Source organism: Condylura cristata, unplaced genomic scaffold (genome assembly GCF_000260355.1).
Source record: "Condylura cristata isolate star-nosed mole 26May11 unplaced genomic scaffold, ConCri1.0 scaffold00028, whole genome shotgun sequence".
NCBI classification, from domain to species: domain Eukaryota; kingdom Metazoa; phylum Chordata; class Mammalia; order Eulipotyphla; family Talpidae; genus Condylura; species Condylura cristata.
In genome coordinates, this window is record NW_004567129.1 from 17,248,417 (window position 1) to 17,273,434 (window position 25,018).

The 25,018-nt window shown below is 48.0% G+C and overlaps 1 protein-coding gene across 1 annotated transcript in view; it reads left to right on the forward strand.

Moving 5' to 3' along the window:
- The window catches only part of RANBP10 (RAN binding protein 10), a 62,011-nt gene that overhangs the window by 23,454 nt on the left and 13,539 nt on the right, over positions 1-25,018 (forward strand). Inside the window, exon 4 of the mRNA XM_004690464.2 lies at positions 21,348-21,515. Coding sequence (XP_004690521.1) covers positions 21,348-21,515 — 168 coding nt within the window. The remainder of the gene's footprint in view (positions 1-21,347; positions 21,516-25,018) is intronic.

Consider the following 25,018-nt stretch of genomic DNA (forward strand, 5'->3'; position numbering starts at 1 on the left):
GTCACCTCCGGGGCAGGCGGGGATCGAACTCATGCTAAAGTGGCTTTAGCTTCTTAGTACTGTGCTTTAGCCCACTGTGCCACCAGGGAGGGCCTCTAATTTATTTTTTATGAACTCAAAATTCTTCTCTTACATTGTCAAAGTACATATAGTTGTCACCACATCGATGACCCATGAACCATCACCATCGTCCCTGGAATTCTTCCCTTCTCTATTTTAAACCCCCTTCCTCCTTCTCATTCACTCTATGCCTCAGATTTATGGTCAGCTTGCTAGTTTTGACTTTTTTTTTTGGGCCTTTTGTTTGGTTTCTTTATATTTCTTGTAGAAGAGATACCATCTGATACCCATTTTTTTTCCTTCTGACTTATTTTGGTTAGCATAATCTCTTCCAGCTTCTAGGATGCACTATAAAGTGCAAAATACAAGGCAAAGGAAAGTGTATAATATGCTACCAAATGTGCACACACAATAAAAGAGGGAAAACAAACATCTATGTCTGCTTGTATATGCTACAGAAAAACAGTAATATTAGCTCTCCTTAGAAAAGGATAGGGCATCTGAGGTTAGGACTGGTAAGGACATTTTTTTCTTTGTAAGCTTTTGAATGTTCTCTCTTGTGAATATATTAATCTATTTAAAATGTATATCAATAAAATTAAAACAAAATACACCATATCAAATGCCCCAAATACATCAAGAAGCTGCATGGCTGACTTTCGGGTGGTCGTGGAATGCAGCCTTTTACCATGTGCTGGCTTTGGTACCCTGAGTTCTGCTTGCTCATTCTTGTAGTAAGAACTATTTTTGTATGGCCCGCTGGGTTCATGACCCTTGGAGGAGCGGATGAGATGGGAGGCGTTTAGGTCTGCCTGAATTGGCTTGAGCCTCCTTGAGATCAGGCCCTATGAAACTGGCCTCGTCTGTTTGCCTTGTTCATAGGCATGGCTTTCCACCCGCTGGCTGGTTGGAGGCCAGCTGCTGGTCAGGTGCCTTAACAGGTGACACTGTTAATGTAACACTGTAGAGTAATCATTTTTGGCCCTTATGAAGTCTAACCCTACCCAGGCACAGGGGGATAGCCTGTGGAGTGAAGGGGCTTGGAGATCATACATGAGGTTTTCTTCTCCACTCTAACACATCAAGTGACTTGGCACCTTTTTATGTCTTCACTGGTGCATCTCTTTTTTTGGCAAGAGAAAGGGGCCTCAGTGTTCTGTGGATTTTGCACCTGTCTTCATTTTCACTCTGCCTGCCAGCTTGTGAGGCTTTTCCTTCTTGCCATATCTGATCATCTCCCTGATTACTCCTTAAGGTGGAAAGTAGGAATTAGATTGCATCTAGATAGGAGTTCTCCTGAGGAAGGATGGAGGTTCCTGACTTTCCCAGTATACTCGGCTTGCTGAATGGCTGGACAGACCTAGTCTAGGAGAGATGGAAGGGTATAGGGGAGGCACCCCTCTCACGAATGGTAGGTCTCCCACTGTTTAGCCCAGTGCAGAATTTGGAAGACCAGATGCCCTTTGGAGCTTTCCATTTGGTGTGATCACTTTTTTTTTCCCTTTTGGGGGGGTGATGAGCATGCAGTCACCAGAAGCAGAAAGTTATCATTTTTCATATACAGTTGAACCTGAAACAATTAGCATATGTTTTAGTGGGGAGGTAAGATGGGGCAGGATAGCAGGCTGGTGCCATTGTGCCAGCTGCTTCTCATTTCCTTGAGGCCCTTGGTTGAGCTGAAGGTAATTTGCTTCAATATATGGTTGGTGGGGAGAGGCAGGAAATGATGTGTGGTGACGACTTTATCCTAAGAGGGTCTAGAATTTGAGACTCTGGTGTTAACTTTAGTTGTGTTGTTTGAGGGTGACTGTTTAACATGTCGATAAGTACAGGTGTGTTTGGTGGTGTGTAGTGGTTGGGCTGGTTTATTGTGGGTGGCTTCATAGTAGGGAAACCTGGCATTGAGGAGGGAATGGGGACTGTCAGGTGGCTCAGGGTGATGGTGCTGTGACTGAGGCCTGTGAGTGGATCCATAGTTGTCTGGTGCAATGGGATGTCTTTCTGGGGATAGTCAGGATGAGCCACTGGAGGGAAGAGTCTTGTGTTCCTTGTCACAGGGCCTGGACCTCTCTTTATTCACTGTGGGGTCTTCAGAAGTGTTGTGAGCACAGGCAGAATGTGATCATATTCACTAATAGGCAACTAGTTCATGCTCTCTTGGTAAAGAGGGAAAAGGACCAGCAGGATCAAGGCTGGGCTGGGCCTTCTGGGTAATAAGGACTGTAAGAGCTCAGGAATGTTAAGGAACTTCACGAGGTGGTAGATCAGAGTTAAAAGAGAAGTCCTCTTCCTTTTCCTGAAATATTTAACTGGAAATACTTAATCAGAAGTGGACAGATAAATTTCTAAATGCCTTATGGTTGGCATATTGAAATAACTCAGTATATCTGGTTTAGTTAAGAATAATCCTTAACAGGTAATCAAGAGGTATTCCTTATTTTCATGGTGTGTATATAGATGATTTTCTATTGCAAGTTTAGAAAAATTTATCAATGAATCCATTGGGGTTAGTTGGTCTTTGGAGAGGACAGTTTTCGAAGATTTTCCCTTCCTCTCTTATTAGCTCATTCTGTTTCTTTCTCTTATTTAAAAAGATTTATTTATTTACACATACAAAAAGTAGGGTGTAGGCCAGAGGTGCAGAGGGTAAGAGGATTCACCAGAGACAAAGTGGGGAGAGAACAGGCAGATCTCCTGAAAATACTGAAATACTGAGGGGAGCAGTGGGCGGGTCAGGAGAGGTCTGCTGCGCCATGTGGGTCAGCTCTCTGGCCGGGGGGTTGAACTCGTGTTGCAGTGGCTTGGGATAGCTTCATAGTGCTGTGCTGTAACCTCTTACACCACCAGGGAGGGCCATGAATCACAGAATTTTTTTTTTTATAACAGTTTATTTTTACATCATTTTGTACATTTCCCCCCCCATCTCAATTGTAATCCCCGCGGGTTTCCCATCACCATGTCACCCGTCAGAATTTTTAATTTTAATAAAGTTCAGTGCATCTACTTTTTTCTTTTACAGTCCATGCTTTTGCTATGTTATTTGAGAATTCTTTGCCAAACTCAATATCATAAATATTTACCCCTATATTTTCTTCTAGGAGTTTGATAGTTTTAAGTATTACTTTTATACTTTTGATTAATTTTGAGCTAATTTTTATTTATGGAGTGAAGTAAGGATCCACCTTTACTCGATGGCCTGTGGCTATTCTGTTTCCCCAGCATAATTTGTTGAAAAGACTGTTCTTTCCATGTCAGCCATCTTGGCACCCTTTTTGAAGAGCAGTTGAATCAGAGATGAATGAACCTCGTTTTTTTTTTTCCTTTAATCTACGTATCTATCCGTGAGCTTGTATACGTGAGCTTGTACCGCACTGTTTTGATTAGTATTGTGTTATATTAAGTTTTGAAGTTGGGAAATGAGTTTTCCAGCTTTTTCCTTTTTGTGAATTGTTCTGACTATTTTGAGTTCTTTGTAATTCCACATGTATTTTATTTATTTTATTTTTAGAAAATGAAAGGCAAATTTTCAATTCATAAGGTAGGTATAGAGAAACATTCTAAGCTGTAAAGTAACATTACTCTGAAAAAAATAGCTAAATTGATTTTAAAAATTTAAGGGTATTGGTTTTTTTTTTGATAATGTTTATTTTTACATCATTTTGTGCCTTTTTCCATCTCAGTTGTAATCCCCGTGAATTTCCCATCACCAAATCACCGTGTGCCATCACCATAGTCCATTTTTGATCCCATTTCCCACTCACCCCTGTAAAATGTCTCTGGTATATAGTTGTTCATTATTATTATTATTTTCTCCCCTGGCCCTTTATGCTATTGCTATGAGTGAAACCATCTGGTATTTTTCTTTTTCTTTCTGGATCTGTCTTTTCTTTTAAAAGCTTTATTTATGTATGCATAAAATAACTGGGGTATAGGGCAGTGGTGCAGGGGGTGAGAAGATTCACCAGAGACAGAGTGGGGAGCAGAACAGGCAGATGTACTGAAATACACTGCTGAGGGGGGCAGCAGGCAGGTCAGGAGAGGTCTGCCATACCACGTGGGTCACCTCCCTGTCCAGGAATTGAACTCATGCTGCAGTGGCCATGGACAGCCTCATAGCACTGTGCTTTAACCCACTGTGCCACCAGGGAGGGCCTGATTTTAAAAAATTTACGTAGTACTGACTTACACTAAAATACAACCAGGTATCGTGAAACTTGTAGATACAGAACTCATTCCTGATCTATCATATAGTTTGTGTGTGTGTATAATATTCATTTATATATTTTTTACGTATTTGTTGATGGAGGCTAAAAAGAATTTTGAAAATTATGTCAGTGTGGCTTTGTGTTGAGCCAGTAGCTTTGGTTGGAGGATTTGAGCATCTGACGGTTGGTGCTGCGTATGGGAGATAAAGGGGAATGCTTTGGGGAGTCACTCAGGGGTTTAAACTTTTCTTAAGCATCTTCTAGCATAGACTTAGGGAAATGGGGTGAAGACAGGTTTAAGCCCTGTTCAACTTCTGCTGGTATGCTTCCAATTTTTCTGATAATTTGTTTCAAGACTGCTTTCATTAACAAAATAGCCTGCTGGTCGCCATTTTAGATGCCAGGTCTGTGTTACTATAGATGCACGTGGGAGAGCATGAGTTGTGCAGCCCTTGTCTGAGACACTTCATAAAAGTTTCATTTAGGAATCCCAGCCCTGGCCTCCCCGGCTGCTGCCTCTGCAGTCTTTGACCTTTAGTTCTGTCATTTGTAATTCCTTGAAAGAGAAGTTTGTGAGGAAGGAGAGGCCCAAGTAGAGAACTGAGGCCTCTCAGTTCTTATGGTTCCTGATCTGGTTGCATGGAGCTCTAAGAAAGTGAACTCACCTGAGAGAGGAACTCTCTCTCTCTAACCATTAGTCTTTTTTGACTACAGGGGTAGTCTCACTCTTACTCTATCCCTCCCTTTTATTTTATTACTTTTTTAAGATTTATTTATTTGTGCATACAGAACTGGGGTACAGGTCAGAGGTGTGGGGGCAGTGAGAGGCTTCACCAGAGACAAAGCGGGGAGCAGAACAGGCCGACTGAGGAAGTACCCTGCTGAGGGGAGCAGTGGGTGGGCCAGGAGAGGTCTGCCGCGCCATATGGGTCACCTCAGGGCAAAGATTGAACTCATGCGGAAGTGGCTTTAGCTTCTTAGTGCTGTGCTTTAACCCACTGCGCCACCAGGGAGGGCCCCTTTTATTTTATTTTTAAAGATTTATTTATTTATGCACACAAGAACTTCGGTACAAGCCACAAGTGTGGGTGGGGAGGGGGATGAGAGGATTCAGAGACAGAGTGGGAATCTACTGAAATTCACTGCTGAGGGGAGCAGCAGGCGAGACAGGAGAGGTCTGCTGTGCCATGTGGGTCAGCTCCCTGGCTGGGGATCAACTCATGTAGCAGTGGCTCTGGAGAGCTTCATAGTGCTGCGCTTTAGTCTGTTGCACCACCAGGGAGGGCCCTCTCCCTCCCTTTCCTCCTCCATCATGAACACTTTATTTCTCTTGTTTCTTCTGGGTCTTGCTCCTGATTACACTGATGAAGCCAGAGTAGTGAGTGTAGAGGCAGTTCTCACATTCTTTGAGGGGCCCAGAAGACTGGTGTGTCCTGTGTGTGGTTACCTATACTTTGCCAGACCCTAAAAGTGCTGTTGAAGGGCAGTGGGTGGGCCCTCTGGCCAAGAATTTACAACCCTTTTCTCTGTCTCCACTCTGTCTTTGATCAGAGCATTCCTACAGAAATCTCAGAGCTTTAAAGTCTAGCAGACAGTGAACCCACTTGCCTCAGACTGAGGTTATCTCCTACAGAAACTAATCCTCAAGCATTGGCCACCTCTACTGACAGTCACTGTCCACTCTGGCCTCCAACTAAGACTCTTGGGTGTATTATTCCTGCCTCCCTCAGCCTCTGGTTCTGCCACTCCCCAAGTGTCTAGTTAAACTGTCCTCCTACTCTCGTTCTGTTGCTGTTCGCACCATCAGGCTGTTTCCACGGGCTCCCGATTGATCTGTCTACCCCCTTAGGCCTCTACTCTCCACCCCTGTATGCACTCGGCCCAGATGACAGACTCTGCCAGCCCTGCTCAGGCTCTTCTGTCACCTCTGCCCTCCACACATGCACACAACAGCACATCTGTGTGTGGCCCAGACATGCTATGAACATCTCTTGCTCTGCTCCGACAGATGCCCTTCTTACCCTGGGGGTGTCCTTCCTGCTGTGTCTCCCTGTACCCCCATTTGTCACTCTGCCTGATTTCTTTAACCCTAATCACTGCTGTGTGTGACTCCCTCACATTGACTTGTCTGGGCCTCACCAGGCTGTGCTTTCGTTGGACCAGGCCACATCCTTTTCTCCTCCCATCCCCAGACTAAACCCAGCTGCAGGTGGTCCCCTGTTGAGTGAGGCTGTAGTGCTCAGACTTTCCTGGGAGAGTGTGGGCTTGTCTTAGCTTGTACGATCAAAGGTTTCTGTTGTAGGATGTGGAAGTTTTGGTGTAAACACCTTTCGTAAGGTGCTTTTTGACCTCCTTAAGCGTGAAAGCAAGGAACAGGTGTGGCCCAAAAGAAGAATGTCAGAACCCTTGGCTAAATGGCTTGGAAGCAAGGCAGGACGATCTGCAAGCAGGTGAGTTCTTGCAGCCCCACCCTTCCATCGGTGAGCTGGCAGTGAATACCAGGGGCTGGAATCCCTGGATTGGGGGGCTGGGATCCCTGGGATGGGGAAGCAGGGCAGAAAGTTAGGGGTGTAGATAGAGAGTAATGTGCAGTTCTCTTAAGCCACAGACTTTGAGGGCTGTGGGAGCAGGACCATACCCTTCTGTGTCTTGCACCTCAGACAGGTACAAGGCAGTAGTATCTCAGGCTGTGTTATGGGTGGCCCATTTGCATCAGAGGTGGCCACTTGAAAACCCCCTTCCTGCCACTTTGGTGGAGGAGGGAAGTGTTCTTTTGGTGTGGCACGCGGTACCTTCATTACTGCAGTCTCTCATAGGCGCACCCAGGCCCTCAAGGCCTACCTTCCGTGCACTGTTGGAAAAGAAGCAGCAGGAAGAACCTGAATTGGGTAAGGAGGTGGGGAGGATGTGTCATGAGGCAGATGGATGGGTTGACTGGGAAGACTTGGCTTTCCTTCCCCAGAGTGGTCATGTTCAAGTGCTCCGCTGCCCCATAGAGCTGACCTCTGAGTGGGCCGTTAGAGCATCTTCCAGGGAATGTTTGCCTCCTGATCCCGGTAGATGGCCCAGCTTCTGCTGGGTGGGACACAGTCTGCAGACAGCTGATATTTCACATCTGCTTATGCCAGAAACAGCAGATAGCAGAGCTCAGGGCAGGACTTTGGGGGTCGGTGCCAGGTTCACAGGGGAGGCGAGCCCTGGTCGGTGTGGCAAGCACTGACAAGAACTCACAGGGCGTGCCATGTGCTCCCTCCATGTCTCTCTAAGGGAACATCACGTGCAGTGTAAGGTGTCTGTTAGGAGCAAGCCCCAGCGGAAGGTGGCCGTGCACAGTGGACGTCTCAAAGGTTACTGACAAATAGGTACATTTCCAGTAGCCTGGATGTGCTGTTTTCCTGTACCCATTAACTGGGGACCGCTTCTGTCACACCCCTTGCAAGCTGGGAACCCATGTTGCTGGTGGCTGATCAGCAGCCTGTACATCACCGTTAGCTTCCCTGCTCTTTGGAGCATCGTTTTCCCCGGGATCTACTGCTTCACAGATGTGTGCCAAGGGGCTGCTCTGGCCCTTGTGGGGAAAGCCCTGCTTCTCGGTGTGTCCTCTCAGCTCCAGCGGAGGACCGCAGTCCAGATTGCCTTGACTGTTGGTGCCGTGCAAGCCTCCCAGGTAGTGCCAACTTGAGGCCCGTAAAGGGAAGAAGCTCACTGCTGGGATGGCCCTGCACATGAAGCCTCATAGCACCTAGCCACAGCCGCCCAGAAACGGGCGCACCTAGAGATTGTCTGAGCCACTGGAGCAGCGGCCCAGGACCATGGCGGTAGGAAGATAGGTTTGGGGTTTATGTACCTGGTGCTGCCTAATCCCTGGCTGCCTTTCGCATTCATTCTCTCTTTATCTTTGGGAAGAAGCCTGGAAGGGGGGCGTGGGTGGGGTTTAGATACTCAGAAGCGATGTATCTCTGGCAACAGGTCATACTGGGCAGTACAGAATAGAGGGTGAGTTGGCAGTTGCACTGAAGGGCCGAGTAGCGAACACCCTGTGGTTCACATGGTGGTTAGTGGTGGGGGGCTGCAAGACCCCAGGGCCCCTGTGTGCGCTTGTTTTGAGTGGGAGCCCTCTGCTTCCCTGCAGTTCCTCCCCGCAGCAGCACGCTTGGCTCTGTGACGCGCTGAGTGTGTGTTCTTTCCCTTAGGCCTCTCTCCCCACCCACACCAGCCTCCCCCACTCACACCTGTATTGCCCAACACATGAGGCTGTTTGGCGTCTTCATGTGAGGTAGCTCAGTGAAGCCTGGGAAATTATTATTCCTGGGCCTAGAGATTTTTTGTCTGTAGTCTTCTGTTTTCCTCTCCCTGCTCTCTGAAGCATGGATGTAAAAAGTCTGAATTTAAGACTATTTTTCAGGGCAAGTTCAGTTCTTTGTGCTAAGAGGTTTCATTGATAGCAGAAGGGCTAGTTTGAAACCTGAGTTTTCTGTCTCTGAAAACAGAGATTCTCAAGTGTCCTCTGGTGTGGCTGGTGACTGCGGCCATATCAGAATGGAGCTTGGGGACAGGTTACTGCTCACCTCCTTGCCTCCCTGGCTCCCTACAGAGGCGTGTGTGTCCAGAGTCCTGGGAGGACTGGCCCTCCTTTTGAGCAGGGTCTTGTGCTTGCCCATCTCCCAGATCCAGTGACAGACCCGCTTGTCCTGGGGGTGGCCTGCCGTGTAGGTGGGTAGCCCCCCCAGATGTACCAGGCGCCCTCTGAGCCACAGCCTCCTGAGGCAGCAGACCCAGTTAGTGCCATCCTGGCTACCCCGGGCCTCTCCTGGACATCAGTATCCCTTTCTTTCGGGGTCAGGGAGGAGTCTTACCTGAGGAAGGCCTGTTTCTGTGCAGGTGCTCGCTAGTAGTCCCACACCCCGTCGCGGCTTCTAGTTGTCCCTGATCTGAGCCTTGAAGGCTCAGGACTCACCTGGTGTCAGCCCCTGGGTCAGCCAGCTGCCTGCAGGAGCTTTTCCTCTGCCCACTGCCTTGGCTTCCATGCTCAGCTGCCATCAAGAGAGGACTCCAGTGTGCTCCCTACCTGCTGGCCAGGGGCTGCCAAAGATACCACCATAGGGTTGTGTAGCTCTTGTTCCTTGGTCCCCAGGATCTGAGTGCTTGGGCTAATAACCCTAACAGGCCTTTTCTGATGCCAGCCCATACCTTTCACTGAACGAACTAATCCCTTTTGCTTTCCCATTACCCATTGTTAAGCTGCTCCAGGCATTGGATTTTTAAAGACATTTGAGGTTATGATGCCTTTCTGGGTAGGGTGACTCTGAGTGAGAAGCAGCCTGCTACGAGGTCCTCCAGGGAAAGCATGCCCTCTTCTCAGCAGTCAGGCTTAGGAAAATTCCTTGCCAACACATCCCAGGACCTTCCCTCCAGAGCCAGCCTCAAGAGTGACATTCTGAGAGCTGCTGGGCATGTGTGTTTTGAGCTCTGCCAAGTTCGCTGAGGGCCAGGTGGCCTCTCCAGGAGACTGAGGGGACAGGTAAGATGGAGCTGCCATCTGTGTGCTGTTAGGAGAGGTGGGTGGGGACCAACTCCACCCCTGCCTGTTCTCTCAGCTTCGAAGGGAGCAGGAAGTCTCTTGCACCCAGGTTTGCCCACTGAGCTGGAGTTAAAGAGAGAGAAAGGAAGTGCTTGCTATGGGCTTATGTTCCCGTAGATTAACATTTAGTCCAGGGAACTCAGAGGGGCTAAGAAATGACAGGATTGAGATTCAAACCCAAGTCTCTGACCTCAGAGTTACAGTGAGGTGAGCTGGACACATCTTGGGGAGGGGGGGAGGTGTGGCTGTTTTGATGGTATTTCCAGCCCAGCTTTAGCTGAGTTGGGCACAGGCTGCACTGTGCTGACATGCCAGTGATGCAGAACTCAGAACTGCGTGTTCTCTCCATTCCAGCTACCCTGGGTCTGAGGCCCTGCACGCATCCAGGCAGCGGTGAGTGGCATGGGGTGGCCTCCCATTGTGCTAGAGCCCCTGGCAGTCCCCTGGGGAGTCTCTCGCACTAGGGCTCTGTGAAGAGGGATGTAGTGTCAGGAATGCTGAGCTGCTGAGCCATTTCCTTGGCCATCCCCACACTTCTGGGCCAGGGACTTCCACTCTAAGTGCATGATGGAGGGAAAGTAGATGGTGCCAGGGTAGCTGAACTGGGCAGTTAGGGCCTCCTGGCCTGAATGTGGCTTCGCTTCTTGCAGCACTGGCATCGCATAGCTGTCTGACATGGCAGGGGACAGGCTTTTTTGTGTGGGTGCCAGGCTTGCTCCCCATCAGCACTGTGAGTAACAAGAATTTATCTCACTAGGGAGGAAAGAGTGATGAGTTGAGTGGCGCTCTGTTACAGTGCTGTCCCCATTTTCTGACCCAGGGCTTGAGCCTAACTCCCCACAGGCCCTGACCCAGGTAGCTTTGCCTCCTGTTTTCTCCTGGGCTCAACCCCCATAGCCTCTGAGGCACTGACTGTCGGGGGTGAAAGATCTCATTCCTGGGTTTATCATCCTTGCCTCCTATGGGACCCACCCAGAGAGGGTGGCTGCTCATGCTGCCTGGCGGTTGTTTAGAGACTTGCTGACTTTGGCTTTCTGGTAGGGACTGGGCAAGAGGAAGATCGTGTTCTGAAGCAGAGGGTGGTATGACTGGAGGGGGTGATCGTAGCTGCTGGGAAGGGGGACGAGAAGCATGGAACTGGCGGGAATGTTTGCAACACCTGTCCTGTTTTGTAGATGAGGAAGCTGACTCAGGGGTTAGATGCCTAGGGTGGGTGGTAGGGCCCAGGGCTAGAGCCAGCTCTGCAACCTGATTGCTCCTTCCGCGGCCCTGAAGTGGCTACAGCATTAGTCTGTATAGGTGGAAGAATGATGCAAGCAGAGAGCTCTAATTGCTTTTTTTTAAAAATAAAAAGGATATTATTAAAACAAAGCCACAAAATACTAATTAATTAATTAAAAAACTCCAAAACTCCACCAAGCCACAGCATTGCCCACAGGCAGTATTTCACATTGTGGTGTCACTCACTGAAAGATTTCTGCCAGCCTGTGACTATGTTTCCCTTTACATTTCAACAAACATTCCTAGGAATTATTCACAGTGAACAAAAAGATGCTTAATGTGGCCCCTTTAGTCAGAGAACTCTGCCTGCTTAGGGCAGAGAAACCTGTTTTCCCTCCACGTGGTCCAGCACTGGTCAGGCAGGGCAAACAGAGGTGCCAGGTCTTGGGGACTCAGAAGCTGTCCAGAAATCTCTTTCCCTTGCTCCCTCACTCCCTTCTGCCCCATCTTCCTGTTATACTGCTCTCTAGGTGAGGTTGGAACAGTGGCATCCAAGAGCTTTGAGACCTGCTTCCTCCCAGGTCCGTTGTAGAAAAATTCCAGAAAGAGTTTTCATTGGTTCTGTTTGGGTCAGCCCAGCCTGGAGGGGCAGCAGCGTAGGCTTGGCAGTCCCTGCTGGAACCACAGGCGCCACACAAAAGAGTGTTTTTTTTTTTTTTTTTTTTTTTTAAAGAAAAGGTGAGTGTGGCCCTCCCTGGTGGCGCAGTGGGTTAAAGCCCTGCACTGAGAAGCTAAAGCCACTTCTGCATGGGTTCGATTCCCGCTTGCCCCGGAGGTGACCACACGGCGCGGCAGACCTCTCCTGACCCGCCTGCTGCTCCCTTCAGCAGTGTACTTCGTCGATCTGCCTGTTCTGCTCCCCACTCTGTCTCTGGTGAATCTTCTCACCCTCCGCATCTCTGGCCTGTACCCCAGTTCTGTATGAATAAGTAAATAAATCTTTAAAAAAAAAAAAAGAAAAAGAAAAGGTGAGTGCTATCACCCAAAGAAGGGCAGGTAACCCTTGATTCTCTATTTTGTTTATTCTTGCAGCCTTTGGTGGGAGTGGGGATGTCAAGAGACTTTGTATCTATCGCTTCTCAAAGTCAACAGGCCAGCCAGACTCCAGATGACAGCGTGTTGGTCAGGTCAGCCAAGCCTAGGGTAACCTCTTAGTGGGTACCTGAATTTTTTCCAGTGGAGTCTTGAGGGACTTGTGCGATTATGCTATTCTATTTTCAGAGTGCCTTATTTTTTCTCTGCCCCACATAAAAAGTGACATACCTGGAGGGCTTTCGGCACACGCCACCTGCCGCTCCCTGTCCCCTCCTCACCCCCATGGAAATATAGGTAATTTACCAGGCGTGGGGGTCAGATTTGGACCAGGGGGCACCTCAGGAAGGAGGAGGATGTGGCTTCATCCACCCACCAACTTGACAGCTGGGTGTGTCTCAGAGACAAGAGTTTCTGAGCGGCGTCTCCGGGACCACAGGCCGTCAGTGGCCTCTCAGTGCCGCCGCCCCGTTGCTCTTCAGCTGGGGACTGCCGAGACTGGGACTGGTTTGGAAAGTTTCCTAAAGTAGGTCTTACAACCAGGGCCCTTTGACAAGCAAGCCTAACTCCCCACCTTCCCCCCAAAAGCCCCATTTTGTAGAGAAGGGAACTGAGATCAGAGGAGGTGAGCGCTTCCCAGGGCTTGTCCTCTTGGAAGGACAGTGCTGCGACAGCGCCAGCTTGCAGAGGCCTTCGGGCCTCACCGGCGTTCCCGACACTACGGCCACGGTGCCTCATTTGGACAGAGACCACACCACCCCCAGAAGCACCCTAGACGGAGACGGACGGCCACAGACGGACTGCCTAAAAGGCGTGGTGGCTGCCAGGCCTTGGCCTTTCCTGTCTTTTCCACTGTCCAGAGGCATGGTGGTCCCAGATATTCTCTGCTGTTAAACTTTTCAAGAGCCAGGAGAAGTTTTGTCGAGGGTGGGTAGTTGAATCTATGTGGAGTAGCAGTTTCGTGCCCTTTAACACCTCCTCAGTATCTCGAGCTTCAAGTGCCCTTCTCTTATATTTGCTCTGCTCTTTCTAGACTTTAACTAGCCTGGCTTTTTCTCCTAAGCGAGAAATGGAAAGCTACGCTGTCAGGACAACACAGTAAGAAAATCCTCCAGTGACTTCATTGTAAGTTTTCTGTCTTACCACTGTTTCGTGAGTGTTCCCCGTCATGACCTTGCCCGTCTAGGAGGAGCCACTGGCCGCACTTAGCCCCCGGCCTGCCTGGTGTCCAAAAGACTCGTTTCTTCTGACCATCTTCCTGTCTCTTCATAAATAGTACCACTATCTACCCATTTACCCAGGACAAAAACGTGGGAATCACCTTGATTTCTTCTCATACCATCAGTGAGTCCTCTTGACGCTCCTGGGGCTGTTTCCTGATCTCCCTCACCTGCAGCTCCGCTGGCCGCTGTTCTCTTTCTCACACCTGCTGAGTACATTGCCTTTACCCCAAAGGTTCTTCATGTCTTGTCAAGCAGACCTCTGCCTTAGAGGTCACCCCTCGGCAGGGATAACTTGACTATCCCATCCTGGGCAAGCCCCACCCCCATCTCCATGTCTAGCCCTATCATTTGGCTTTGGCCCCCACATTTGAGATGGCTCACCTCCTCGGCCAGAGAGGCCCACCGGGGTTGATGATGACAAAATAAAAGTATCAGTCGAATCAAACCCACGTTACATGACACAAGCAGTTGCAGAAACATTGAACATCCATCACTGAAGTATTCACGACCACCTGAAAAAGCTAGGATATTAAGCAAGTTCAATATTTGGGTTCCTCATGAATTCCAAAAAGTTCATTTGACAGTGCACATAAATAGCTGCAGTATGCTCATAAACATGAGGAAAATGATCCTTTTTTGAAGCAGCTGATAATTGGTGATAAGAAGTGGATTGTTTATAGCAATGTGGTGTGGTGCGCAGTCTTGATCCTGATGTGATGGGTTTGCCTCAAATGACAGCAGAAGTAGATATTCATCAGAGGAAGGTTGTGCTTTGTCAGAGGGGTGGGATTTAAAAGGTGTCATACTTTTCAAACTCTTACCAAGAAACCAAAAAATCAGTTTGACTACGTACTGTGGGCAATTGTACAGTTTCAATGAATCCATCATCCAGAAACATCCAGAACTCGATTGTAAAGGAACTATGTCCCATCACTATAATATGAGGCTCACACAGATTTGATCACCTGATCTCAGATGGATGGGATGTGTCACCACATCCACTATACTTCCCTGACCTTGTGCTATCAGACTTCCAATTGTTTTGCTCACTTCAAAATTCCTTGCACGGTATTATGTCAATTCAGATGAGGCTGTAAATCAGCACCTTGTTCAGTTTTTCACCGATCAAGATAGGTCTTTCTATAAAGGACCTGTGAAGCTCATTGAAAGATGGCAAAAGGTTATTGAACAAAACAGGCAATCATTGATTGATTTTTGCTCTTTATATAAATAAATGACCTTTGAAAAATGTAGGAAAAGGGTCTCCCTGGTGGTGGGGGATTAAAAAAGTCTCAGCACTATCAAGCTATTGCTAGCCACTGCAGCATGAATTTGATGCCTTGCCAGGGAGGGGACCCACATGGCGCAGCAGACCTCTCCTGACTCACCAGCTGCTCACCCGCAGCAGCAGTATATTTCAGTAGATCTGCCTGTTCTGCTCCCCACTGTCTCTGGTGAATCCTCTCACCCCCCTGCACCTCTGGCCTATAACAGTTCTTGTATGCATAAATAAATACAGTAACTATTTTAAAAATGTGGAAAAAACAAGTCGGGACTTTTCCAGCAACCTAGTATATAGTCGCTGTTATTAAAGGTATATAGCATTCAGGTATTAACCCACACTACCTTTCACACATAACATACCGTGCAGGCTCTTAAATGTATTTGGGAAAAAATTATTGGCTGTAAAATGACAACTGCAAGCGAAGGTATAGTTACACAGTTCAGCTCTGAGATTTCCTTGGAAAAGCTTTTAACTACATTTGAGGAGCAAGAGACAGATAGTCAAGATGTTGTTGTTCTTCACTGATCATTCCAGATTGCTCACTAGCTTCTTCTATAGCCATAATGAAATGTCTTATTTTCCTATTGCTGCTGTGTGCAGCCATTATATGGAAGTTCTAAAAGCAACATGTCAGCCAAGTAGCATTCTTTCTAGAGCCTCTGAGGGAGAATATGTCTCCTTACTGTTTCTAGGTCCCAGAAGCCACTCACACTCCTTGACTTTTGGCCCCATCTTTCATTTCCAAAGCCAGCATTGCAGCATCTTCTTGTCTCTCTGCATCAATTTAAGTCACCTCTGGCTTGATTCATGCTTCCCCTAGAAAGAACTGTTATGATTGCATTGGATGCTTACAGATAATGCCAGATAATCCCCCACTTCAAGAGTCTTAACTCTAACATTTCTGCAAAATCTTTTTTACTATGTAAGGTTACATTTTCTTGCTTTTATTTATTTATGCATACAGAACTGGGGTTGTAGGCCAGAGGTGCAGGGCGTGAGAGGATTCACCAGAGACAGAGTGGGGAGCAGAACAGGCAGATCTCCTGAAATACACTGCTGAGGGCAGCAGTGAGCAAGACAGGAGAGGTCTGCTGCGCCATGTGGGTCAGTTCCCTGACCATGAATGAACTCATGCTGCAGTGGCTGGCAATATATTGCTTGACATCACTGAGACCACCCCTGTACCATCAGGGAGCCCCTGTAAAGTTACATTTTCAGAGAGCATGTCTTGGGATTGAACATCCTTGGAAGGCCTTTTTTAGAGTATCCACCACAGGCACTGTAAATTATCTTCCTTTGGGCAGACCTATATCAGCAAATCATCACTGAGGTGATAGTGAATCCTGAAATACATATGTAGATACATAAAATAAATAAAGATTTATGTATGTATACACATAAAATAAATAAAGATTTTTATCGAGCTCTTCCGGTTTTCAAAAATATTTTAAAATCCATATTTTATTTCATATCTGGGGTTAAAATCTCAACTTTCTATGGTGGTTTTGTCAAAACAATTATGTGTTTTATTTTTGAAGGAAGGTATTCAAATCCTTAAATTTTTATTTTAAGTCTTTGAAAAATGTAATCCTCTGTTGTTTCAGTGATGAACTCCCATTACATTAAGACAAAAATATCTCCTAAATGTCCTTGAGTTACTGACTAAGTAGGAAGTCGTTCTTCTGGGTGATTTCACTAGCTTTGATAAATCAAATAAATGGTCATGTTATTATTGGATTTTCTAGAGCACCACTGCTTCAGTTTGGGGAAAAAAATGCTTCAATTTGCTTCAGTTTCTTTCTAAAAAAGAAAGAAAAAATTCCCAGCTTTCAGCAGTAAATTCTGTATTAAAGAGCTATCATGTGAGGCTCAGTCTTGCATGAGAAAGAGATGGGCTTGTGGCCCCAACTGGCCACCACCTATATCGCCTACACACACTTGTTCCGCCTCTCATGCTCCTGATGTCCTGTGCATGGGGGAACCGGTGAGGAGGTCATGTGACCCCTGCTCTTGCCCTCGGGGTAGGACAGCCCCAGGAATAGTAGCTGGTGATTAAAGAGGCTCAGCAGGGAATGGGCCATTCAGATGGAGCAGGAACGTGGGCCCTGTGCTAGAAAAAGGATGCTATGCAAAATGTCAAGGGGTGAGCTGAGAGCGCTCACGAAGCGCTGACATGGGAGAATCTGGTGGGCATCAGTAGCCGTGGCATAGTTCTGAGGGGACCCATGGAAACAGCAAGCAGCCCATTGCAGGGTTCTTTGGGGAGGGCTGGAATGGGCAGCGGCTTTGCTGGATAGTGCCCCCCTTTAGCTGCGGACCTCAGGAGGGGGTCAACAGTGGAGCTGGCTTTAGGAAAGGCTTAATTGTGCCCCGGAAGAGCCATTTTCCTGAGATCAGATGATCTCTTTGCCCACCAGCAAAAAAAAAAACTCCCCTGCCCACTCTGGGCTTAATGAACATTGAAGTTGGTAGTCAGGACAGCACTTCTCCCCCGAGCCAGACAGTCCCAGGGTCTCTGGAGAAAACAGAGTCTGGCTGCAGGTCTAGATCGCGGCCCTTCTGGCAGGCCTCGTGCCCCTGCCCCTGCGATGCAGTGGGAAGCTGCAGGAGGCGAGCAGCGCAGCTCTGAGCCGCATTCTTCATGAGAGCCCTTCAGCCTTGGCCTGGTCCCTACAGGGGAATGTGGTGCATCTGTGCTTACTGGGAGCATTCCTGGCTGAAAAGACATGACTCAGCTTGGGACAGGAACTGTAGCCATGAAGGGCAGCTTTGAACAGGACAGTCTATTTTTTTTTTAATTAAAAATTTTTAAGCATAGAAAAACTGGGGTGCAGGTAAGAGGTGTGGAGGGAGGGGTGAGAGGATTCACCAGAGACAGTGGGGAGCAAACCATATGGATCTACTGAAATACACTGCTGAGAGGAGCAGTGGGCCAGACAAGAGAAGTCAGCTCCCTCGCAGGGGATAGGACTCAGGCCACGGCAGTGATAGCAGAGATTTAACCCCCCGGCCACCAGGGAGGCCCACAAGTACTTGCAAAACAGATAATAAGGACAGAGTTTAGATTCCAGGGTCAGTCAGCTGCACCTGTCCAACATGACCTCGGGCTCGCTCACCAATTCTTGGTACTGTCACCTGTGTTTTTCTCTGATTCCGACATGTTTTGCTTAAGGCCTGCCCGTGGCTCCCTGTCCTCACCCCACAACCACATGCACAGATACTCTGGAAGCCCTGTCTGAGCCACTTAGATCCTTGAGCATCCTGCCTAATGACTTTTCTCTCCTAGAGGAGAGCTGCTCCTACCCAGCCACACGTGAGGGGTGCGCTCAGCACCCCTCACCCATGTGCGTAGATGTGGCTACCCTGCTCAGATTCCAAGGAGGCAGCGGGGCTGGGAAAACTGCTTGGAGGAGCTGCTTTGGGGAGTAGAGCTGCCTGCCAGCCCTGTGGGCTCCATTCCTGCACCTTGGCTGGTTGGACAGGCCCCTCTGCCGCCCCCCGCCTCCTGGCCCACCTTAACCTGTGTTCTCCTTCCTGGACTGACCTTAGTCTTGTCTCCATATAAAACCTGGGTACATTTCACAGGTCTTCCTTCTGCTCTCACCTTTTCTGTTCATCTTTGTATTGGATGTCTTCATCAGTGGCAGGAGGCAGAAAAAAGAAATGAAAGATGTGCAGGTGGGGAAGAAAGAAAGAAATACAACTGTCTTTATTCTCAGACAATGTGTCAAAATCCCAACCTTCACAAAGGCTACCAGAGCTAATTCATGAGTTTTAACAAGGTTATAGTATACCGCGGAAATGTATAAATATCAAATACATGTATTGTTTAACAATTTTATTAATACAGGATTCGTATACCACAAATCCACCCATTTAAAGCATATAGCTCAATATTTTTTAGTTTCCTTACAGAATTGTACAGCCATCATAATAATCTAATCTTAGAACATTTCATGACCCCCCCCAAAGAGACCTTGGCTCCATCCTTCCACCCTGAAAATGAAATACTTAAACTTGTCAAAACATTGGTGAGAGAAATCAAAGAGCTAAATAAAAGCTCATGGATTGGAATAATTAGTATGTTAAGCATTTTTGTTCTCTCCGAATTGATCTTTCTAGATTTAACATAATCTCAGCGAAAGTCCTGACAGGCCTTTGAAAGATACTGTTAAGAAAATGAAGAGACAAGCCATACACTGGGAGGAAATATTTGCAAAACAGTAAAAAGTGTTTGTATCTAAAATATGTTTAGAACCTAACAGTTTACTAAAATATAGAACCTAATTTAAAAGGAGTAAGTCAGGGCCTCCCTGGTGGTGCAAGTGGTTAAAGCTCAGCACTGATGAAGTTACTACAGCATGAGCTCGATTCCCAGACTAGGGAGCTGACCCACATGGCACAGCAGACAGCTCCTCTCTCACCCGCTGCTCCCCTCAGCAGTGTATTTCAGTATATCTGCATGCTCTGCTCCCCACTCTGTGTCTAGTGAATCCTTTCACCCCCCTGCATCTCTGGCCTGTACGCCAGTTCTTGTATGCATAAATAAATAAATCTGTAAAAAAAAAAATAAAAAGTCAAAGATCTGAATAAACAGTTTAATATTTTTCTAGTACACCAAGGGTAAGTAATATGAAAAATGCTCAAGATTCCTAATCATTGGGGATATATAATTAAGTCAGAACAATATTAACACTCTATATACCTACTAAAAAGACTTTTTAAAAAGTTGAAAACAGGGGCTGTCTCTCGTGGTGAATGGGTGAAAGCACCCCTTTATGAAGTTCCCCTAGGCACTGCAGCACAAGTTCGATCCCCAGCCAGCCAGGGAGCTGACCCACATGGCGCGGCAGACCTCTCCTGACCCGCCCGCTGCTCCCCTCAGCAGTGCACTTTGTCAGTCTGCCTGTTCTGCTCCCCACTCTGTCTCTGGTGAAGCCTCTCACTGCCCCTGCACCCCTGGCTTGTACCCCAGTTCTGTATGCATAAATAAATAAATCTTTAAAAAGGTTAAAAACAGAAACACTTGACAATACCTAGCATTGATGAAAATATTGAACTCATTCCTTGCTACTGTGCATGTAAACTAGTAGCCACTTTGGAAAATAGTTTGATCCTTTGTTATCAACTTAATCATACTTTATAGCCCAACAGTACTACTACTGTGTGTGTGTGTGTGTGTGTGTGTGTGTAATAAGAGTTGTTTTTTTAAAAATTTCTTTATTTGTATTTATTTTACACCGGGTGTAGTCCTCATAGAATTCCCACCAGCAGTTTACCGGTGCACCATCACCTAGCCCCTGTGCTCTACCCGCTCTGTGTCGAACCCTCTTCTTCCCCCTCCCCTGTAGAATGTCTCTGATTTATAATTGTGTGATTATTATTTTTTTAAAGATTTATTTATTTATGCTTACAGAACTGGGGTAACAGGCCAGAGGTGCAGGGGTGGTAAGAGGATTCACCAGAGACAAAGCAAGGAGCAGAACAGGCAGATGGACAAAGTACACAGCTGAGGGGAGCAGCGGGTGGGTCAGGAGAGGTCTGCTGCACCATGTGGGTCAGCTCTCTTCCCCAGGATTGAACTCACGTGGCAGTGGCTTCAGAGAGCTTCATTATGTGGTGCTTTAACCCGTTGCGCCACCAGGGAGAGCTCCTGTTTTTCTTTTTAATCGCAACTTCTAAGTATTAGCCAAGCGAAATGAAAATATGTGTACATACAAGTCCTATGTGCAAATGTTAATTGGCTTTATTTTAGCAATGAGAAATCCATTCACTGGTGAGTGGATAGACCAACTGTGGAATAGCTGCATTCATGAGGTGCTACTTGCCAGTGAAAAGAAACAAAGCATTGGTACATCTTAACAGTGTGATGGATCTCTCATGCGTTATGGCTAATTGAAAGAAACCAGACACAAGGTGTTCTGTACCGTGTGATTCCATTTTTGTGGCATTCTAAGAAAGTCAAAACCATTGGTTGGAACCAATCAGATCATTGATGATCAGGACTGAGGGTCCAGTGAACTTTTTGAAGTCATAAAAATGTTCTGTATCATGATTGTGATGGTGGTAAAAAAAATTTTTCACATTTGTTAAACTTAGTGAACTGTTAAGTTAAAAAGGGAGACTCTTATTACATGTAAATCATCATTTTTAAAAAGATATATTTAGGCATATAAGAACTGGGGTACAGGTCAGAGGTGCAGGGGCAGTGAGAGGACTCACCAGAGACAGTGGGGAGCAGAAGAGTCAGGTCTACCGAAATACCCTGCTGAGGGAGCAGTGGGCATGTGAGGAGAGGTCTGCTGCCGGGATCGAACTCGAGCTGTGGTGGCTGGGGATAGCTTCATTGTGCTAAGCTTTAGCAAACCCTTGCGCCACCAAGGAGGCCCCTCCATAATTCAGTTTTTAAAAATACTTGTAAAAACTGGGCGTGATAGGCCTCAGAGGTCTGCTTAGGCCCCTCCATCCTGCTTTGCTGACCACCTGGTGCCACTGCCTTCCACGGTGCTGTGTCAGCTCCTCAGAGAGCCCTGCTGGACTCTGCTCCGCCAGGCTGCGTGAGAGGCCTGGTGCTGGCTGAGGTGGTGGCTGAGGGGAAAAGAGACCGGGCTTGGGCTTCTGTGACTCTTTTGCTCCTTTCTCAAGTAAGTCTACTCAGAAGCTGCGTTCTTCTGCTGCAGGTTGGGACAAACATTCCTACGGCTACCACGGCGATGACGGGCACTCCTTCTGCTCCTCGGGGACTGGCCAGCCCTACGGTCCCACATTCACCACTGGAGATGTGATCGGCTGCTGTGTCAACCTCATCAATGGCACCTGCTTCTATACCAAGAATGGCCACAGCCTGGGTGGGTGCATAGGGGACCTCGGAAGGTGTGTCCCGTGGCACCACTTTGATTGATGAGCTGCCCAACGACCAAAGCAATGTGACAGCCTCTGCGGAACTCTGGGGAACCACAGACATTAGAGCCAAGCAAGGTGAAGGGAGGTAGCAGCGCCTTTTCCTTTGTTAATCCAGCCACACATTTCTCAAACCCATGTTGGGTACTAAAAGAGCTGGGTGCCAGCCAAGCCCCTGACCTTTGTGGCATTTGTTGGAACAGCATTTGAGGATCAGGAGATGTTTGAGGGGCCTAAATGCAAGGTGACAGTGGTAGTAGTTTGTGTTGCCCACAGCTTGGACTCAGACTTTGGCCATTCTGATGCTCATGTTGCTACTCACTGTGGAGGTCCAGTGCAGGCTGCATGAGCGCAGGAGGCATGTCTAAACAGGCCGGAGTCAGGAAGGACCTGGTCTCTTTGAGATTTATAGGCAGCAAACTGTGAGCAACTAAAGACCCTTTGGCTATTTCTTGAAAGGTCCTTTAGGTGATATTGCAAAGGATTGATTAACTGGGGTGAGGTTATGGGAGAAGGCAGGTGGCATGAGGCAAAACAGTGATGTTGGGTGCAGGAAATGGGAAAAAGACCTGACAACAGAGTCCAGGGTGGCCCAGCAGGGCTCAGTGACTGGGTCAGTGGTGCTGTCAGGCAGGGGGAGCAGCAGTCAGTGGAGGGTGATGAGCACCCCATAGGATCCCTCGGAGGAGCAATCCTCTATGTATAGAGATTTAGGGTTGGATGGGGGGTGGACTCTGGCTTTTCTGTGGCCTTGCCCTACTAAGGCTAATTGGTATTTGGCCCCTGAGTGAGGGGGCCTTTGGCCAGAGTAAGCTTAAGGTGAGGCCTAACTCCTGGGCCAGCCCCTTGGGTCTGCACAAATCTGATTTGGCAGAACCCGACCTGGCAGGCCAGTCACAGACCTGGCCAGGAAAGAGAATTAGGCATGTTATTCAAATTCAAGCCCTGAGAGGCTCCCTTCCCCTGACTTTCTGAAGATTAAAGAAGTGACTGCCACTTTCACAGCTCTCTGACTTTTCCACATGAACCTAGGTAAAGCCAGGGGACTTGAGTCAAGTTTGTTGGTGGCTAAGTGGCCAGGAGTCAACTAGGACAGCATGTACCACACTCAGAGTGGGCAGCTGAGAGCACAGTAGAGACCCAGCAGAGCTCCCAGTAGAGACCCCCGGAGCCCCCTTCTGTGAAGCCCACGCTACCTGCTCTTGCTATTCCCAGCTGCCAAGAAGTCAGCACCGAGCGGACAGGAGGAGGCTCTCAGAGGCACCTCACCCCCCACTCTGCTTTTCCAGCTACTTGGCTCTTCTGCTGTCAGAGTCCCAAGTGCCACTGTTGAGGGCACTCACCCTCCTCTGCCACCCTGTGCCCCTGCTCCGGATAGCTGCCCTGATCACACCCCTCCAGCTCAGACATAGCACCTGCTACAGGACGCGGGTTCAGGGCATGCCCAGCTGTCCCCTGTCCCTGCACCTGAACCACCCACCCTCGGCCCTAAAGGGGCACCAGAGCCCATGCGCTCTTCGTCCCCAGGGACCTCAGCTCCTTAAGAAGCTCATGACCCCTTTCATAGCAGTTCCAACCTTTATGCTGGTGTTTTTTCCTCTTATGCTGTTTTTAAAAACTCGTGTCCGTAGGGTACACTTTTACAGGCCCTATATAAGACCTTATAAATCTTGTATTTAGATTATACCTGAGAATATAGTGCCGATACTCTAGCTCGTCGAGGTTTTAAATCATCTTGCATGTTCTCTCAAGTATGTGGTATCCTTCTCAGCATTCTTTTAGCCTATAAGTTGATAAGCATATTCATATGTGTTATTATCAAGGTTTTGGTTCAAAATGTTGGGGGAGGACAAGACTGAGTTTTGAGTCTTTCAACCTATAGATGAGCTAGTGCCAGCTGTTTAAGAATTGTGTTTTTTGACCCCACATTTGTAATAGGTTTTTTTGTCTTCATTTTTAATTTCTATATGTTGTAGTAGGGATAAACTTTCAGAGTGCTGCCTTTCCATTGCTCAGATGGCCAGAGAACTGGTACCAGCAAGGAGTATTAGATAGAAAGAGACTGGGGCATTTGGGTACTGAAGCTCCGGTGAACTTCAAGGATTCCGATGTCTATGGCGCAGCGGGCACCAGAGTTGTGTGGTGGGATCCATGCTGACCCGTCCTCCGGGCCCGAGTACTTTCTGTGCTCCCAGCCTCACACTCTAGGCTGTGTCTGAGCACTAGATAACGCTGCATGCTATTGTGGCTGAGGAGGAGTTACGCTGGCTTGACACCAGGTTCGCCTATTGTGTCCATAAGGATAGTAGAGAGACCTGACTGAAAAACGAGTGTGGCCTGTGCCCGACTTTCCCTGTCACAAAATTTAATGGAAGGACAATGAACTTGGAGTGGTGAACAACTTGGGTGATGATCGGACGGCCCTGTTTCCCTTTTACCAGCTTGTGCTTCAGAACTTACCAGATCAGTGAGCCAATCACGGCTCTCGGACCTCAAAACCCTTCCCCTCCCCTCTAGAGAAGCAAATGCTGTTGCCTGCCTGTGGCCTCCCTGCTCCTTCCCTTTGTGCTGAAGGGTCCAGTCGTCACAGCACTCATGTCATTGGCCGGCAGTCTGTAGTTCTTACTTGCTTGCCATCTCACTCGCTGTTGTTGTCAGGCCTTTGAACACCAGGCTTGCAGCAGCTTCTCTATCCTACGGACTAGCTCCTGGGAGTTCTCAGCAGATAGGCGAAGGCAGGATGAATGAGCAAATGAATGTAGACAGAAGAATGATTTCTCATCCATAAGTGGTCGGCGCACTTGCAGGGTTATTTTTCTGTGATTCTGCACTCTCAGTCTCTAAATTCAGCTTGCTGGTCCCTGACCTGTGTTTGTTTGGCTCAGGGCCCTTCTTATCAGCAAGTCTGAATGTCCTGTTTTTATCTTGGATCTTTGCCTGGACCTTCTTCCCTAGGCCAACCCAGATTTGCTGTCACAGTGGCCTTTCCGAGGCGCTCAGAGACGTGCAGGGCCAGGAGGAGCAGTGCTGCCCTCGTCTACTGCAGTTGGGGGTGCAGTAGCCTTTCCTCGTCCTCCTGGAAGCAGCACCCCAAGGCCTTGTCCTTCCTGAGTGCCATTGTGATGTAGAGCCAGGCGAGCATGGGGGGCAAAAGTGGGGGCGGCGGAGGGCCACCCCCTGGCCAAGCCCACACTTGCCTCACCCCGTGGCACAACTGCAGACAATTGGTATCTTGCCCCCGCAGTTTATGAAGCAGCTTCCAGAGTGTATCAGTTTGTTCTTTCTTCTTTGAGAAAGGTTAACCCCCACTCCCGCGACTTTTTTTTCCAGATGGACTCTCAGAGTTTGGGTAACTTGCCAAAAGTCACATTGCCCATAATTGGTGAGCCTGGGCTCCCCCTTCTTCCAGGGTTCTGGAGGCCTCCTTCGTGGGCAGGAGTACGGCGCAGCC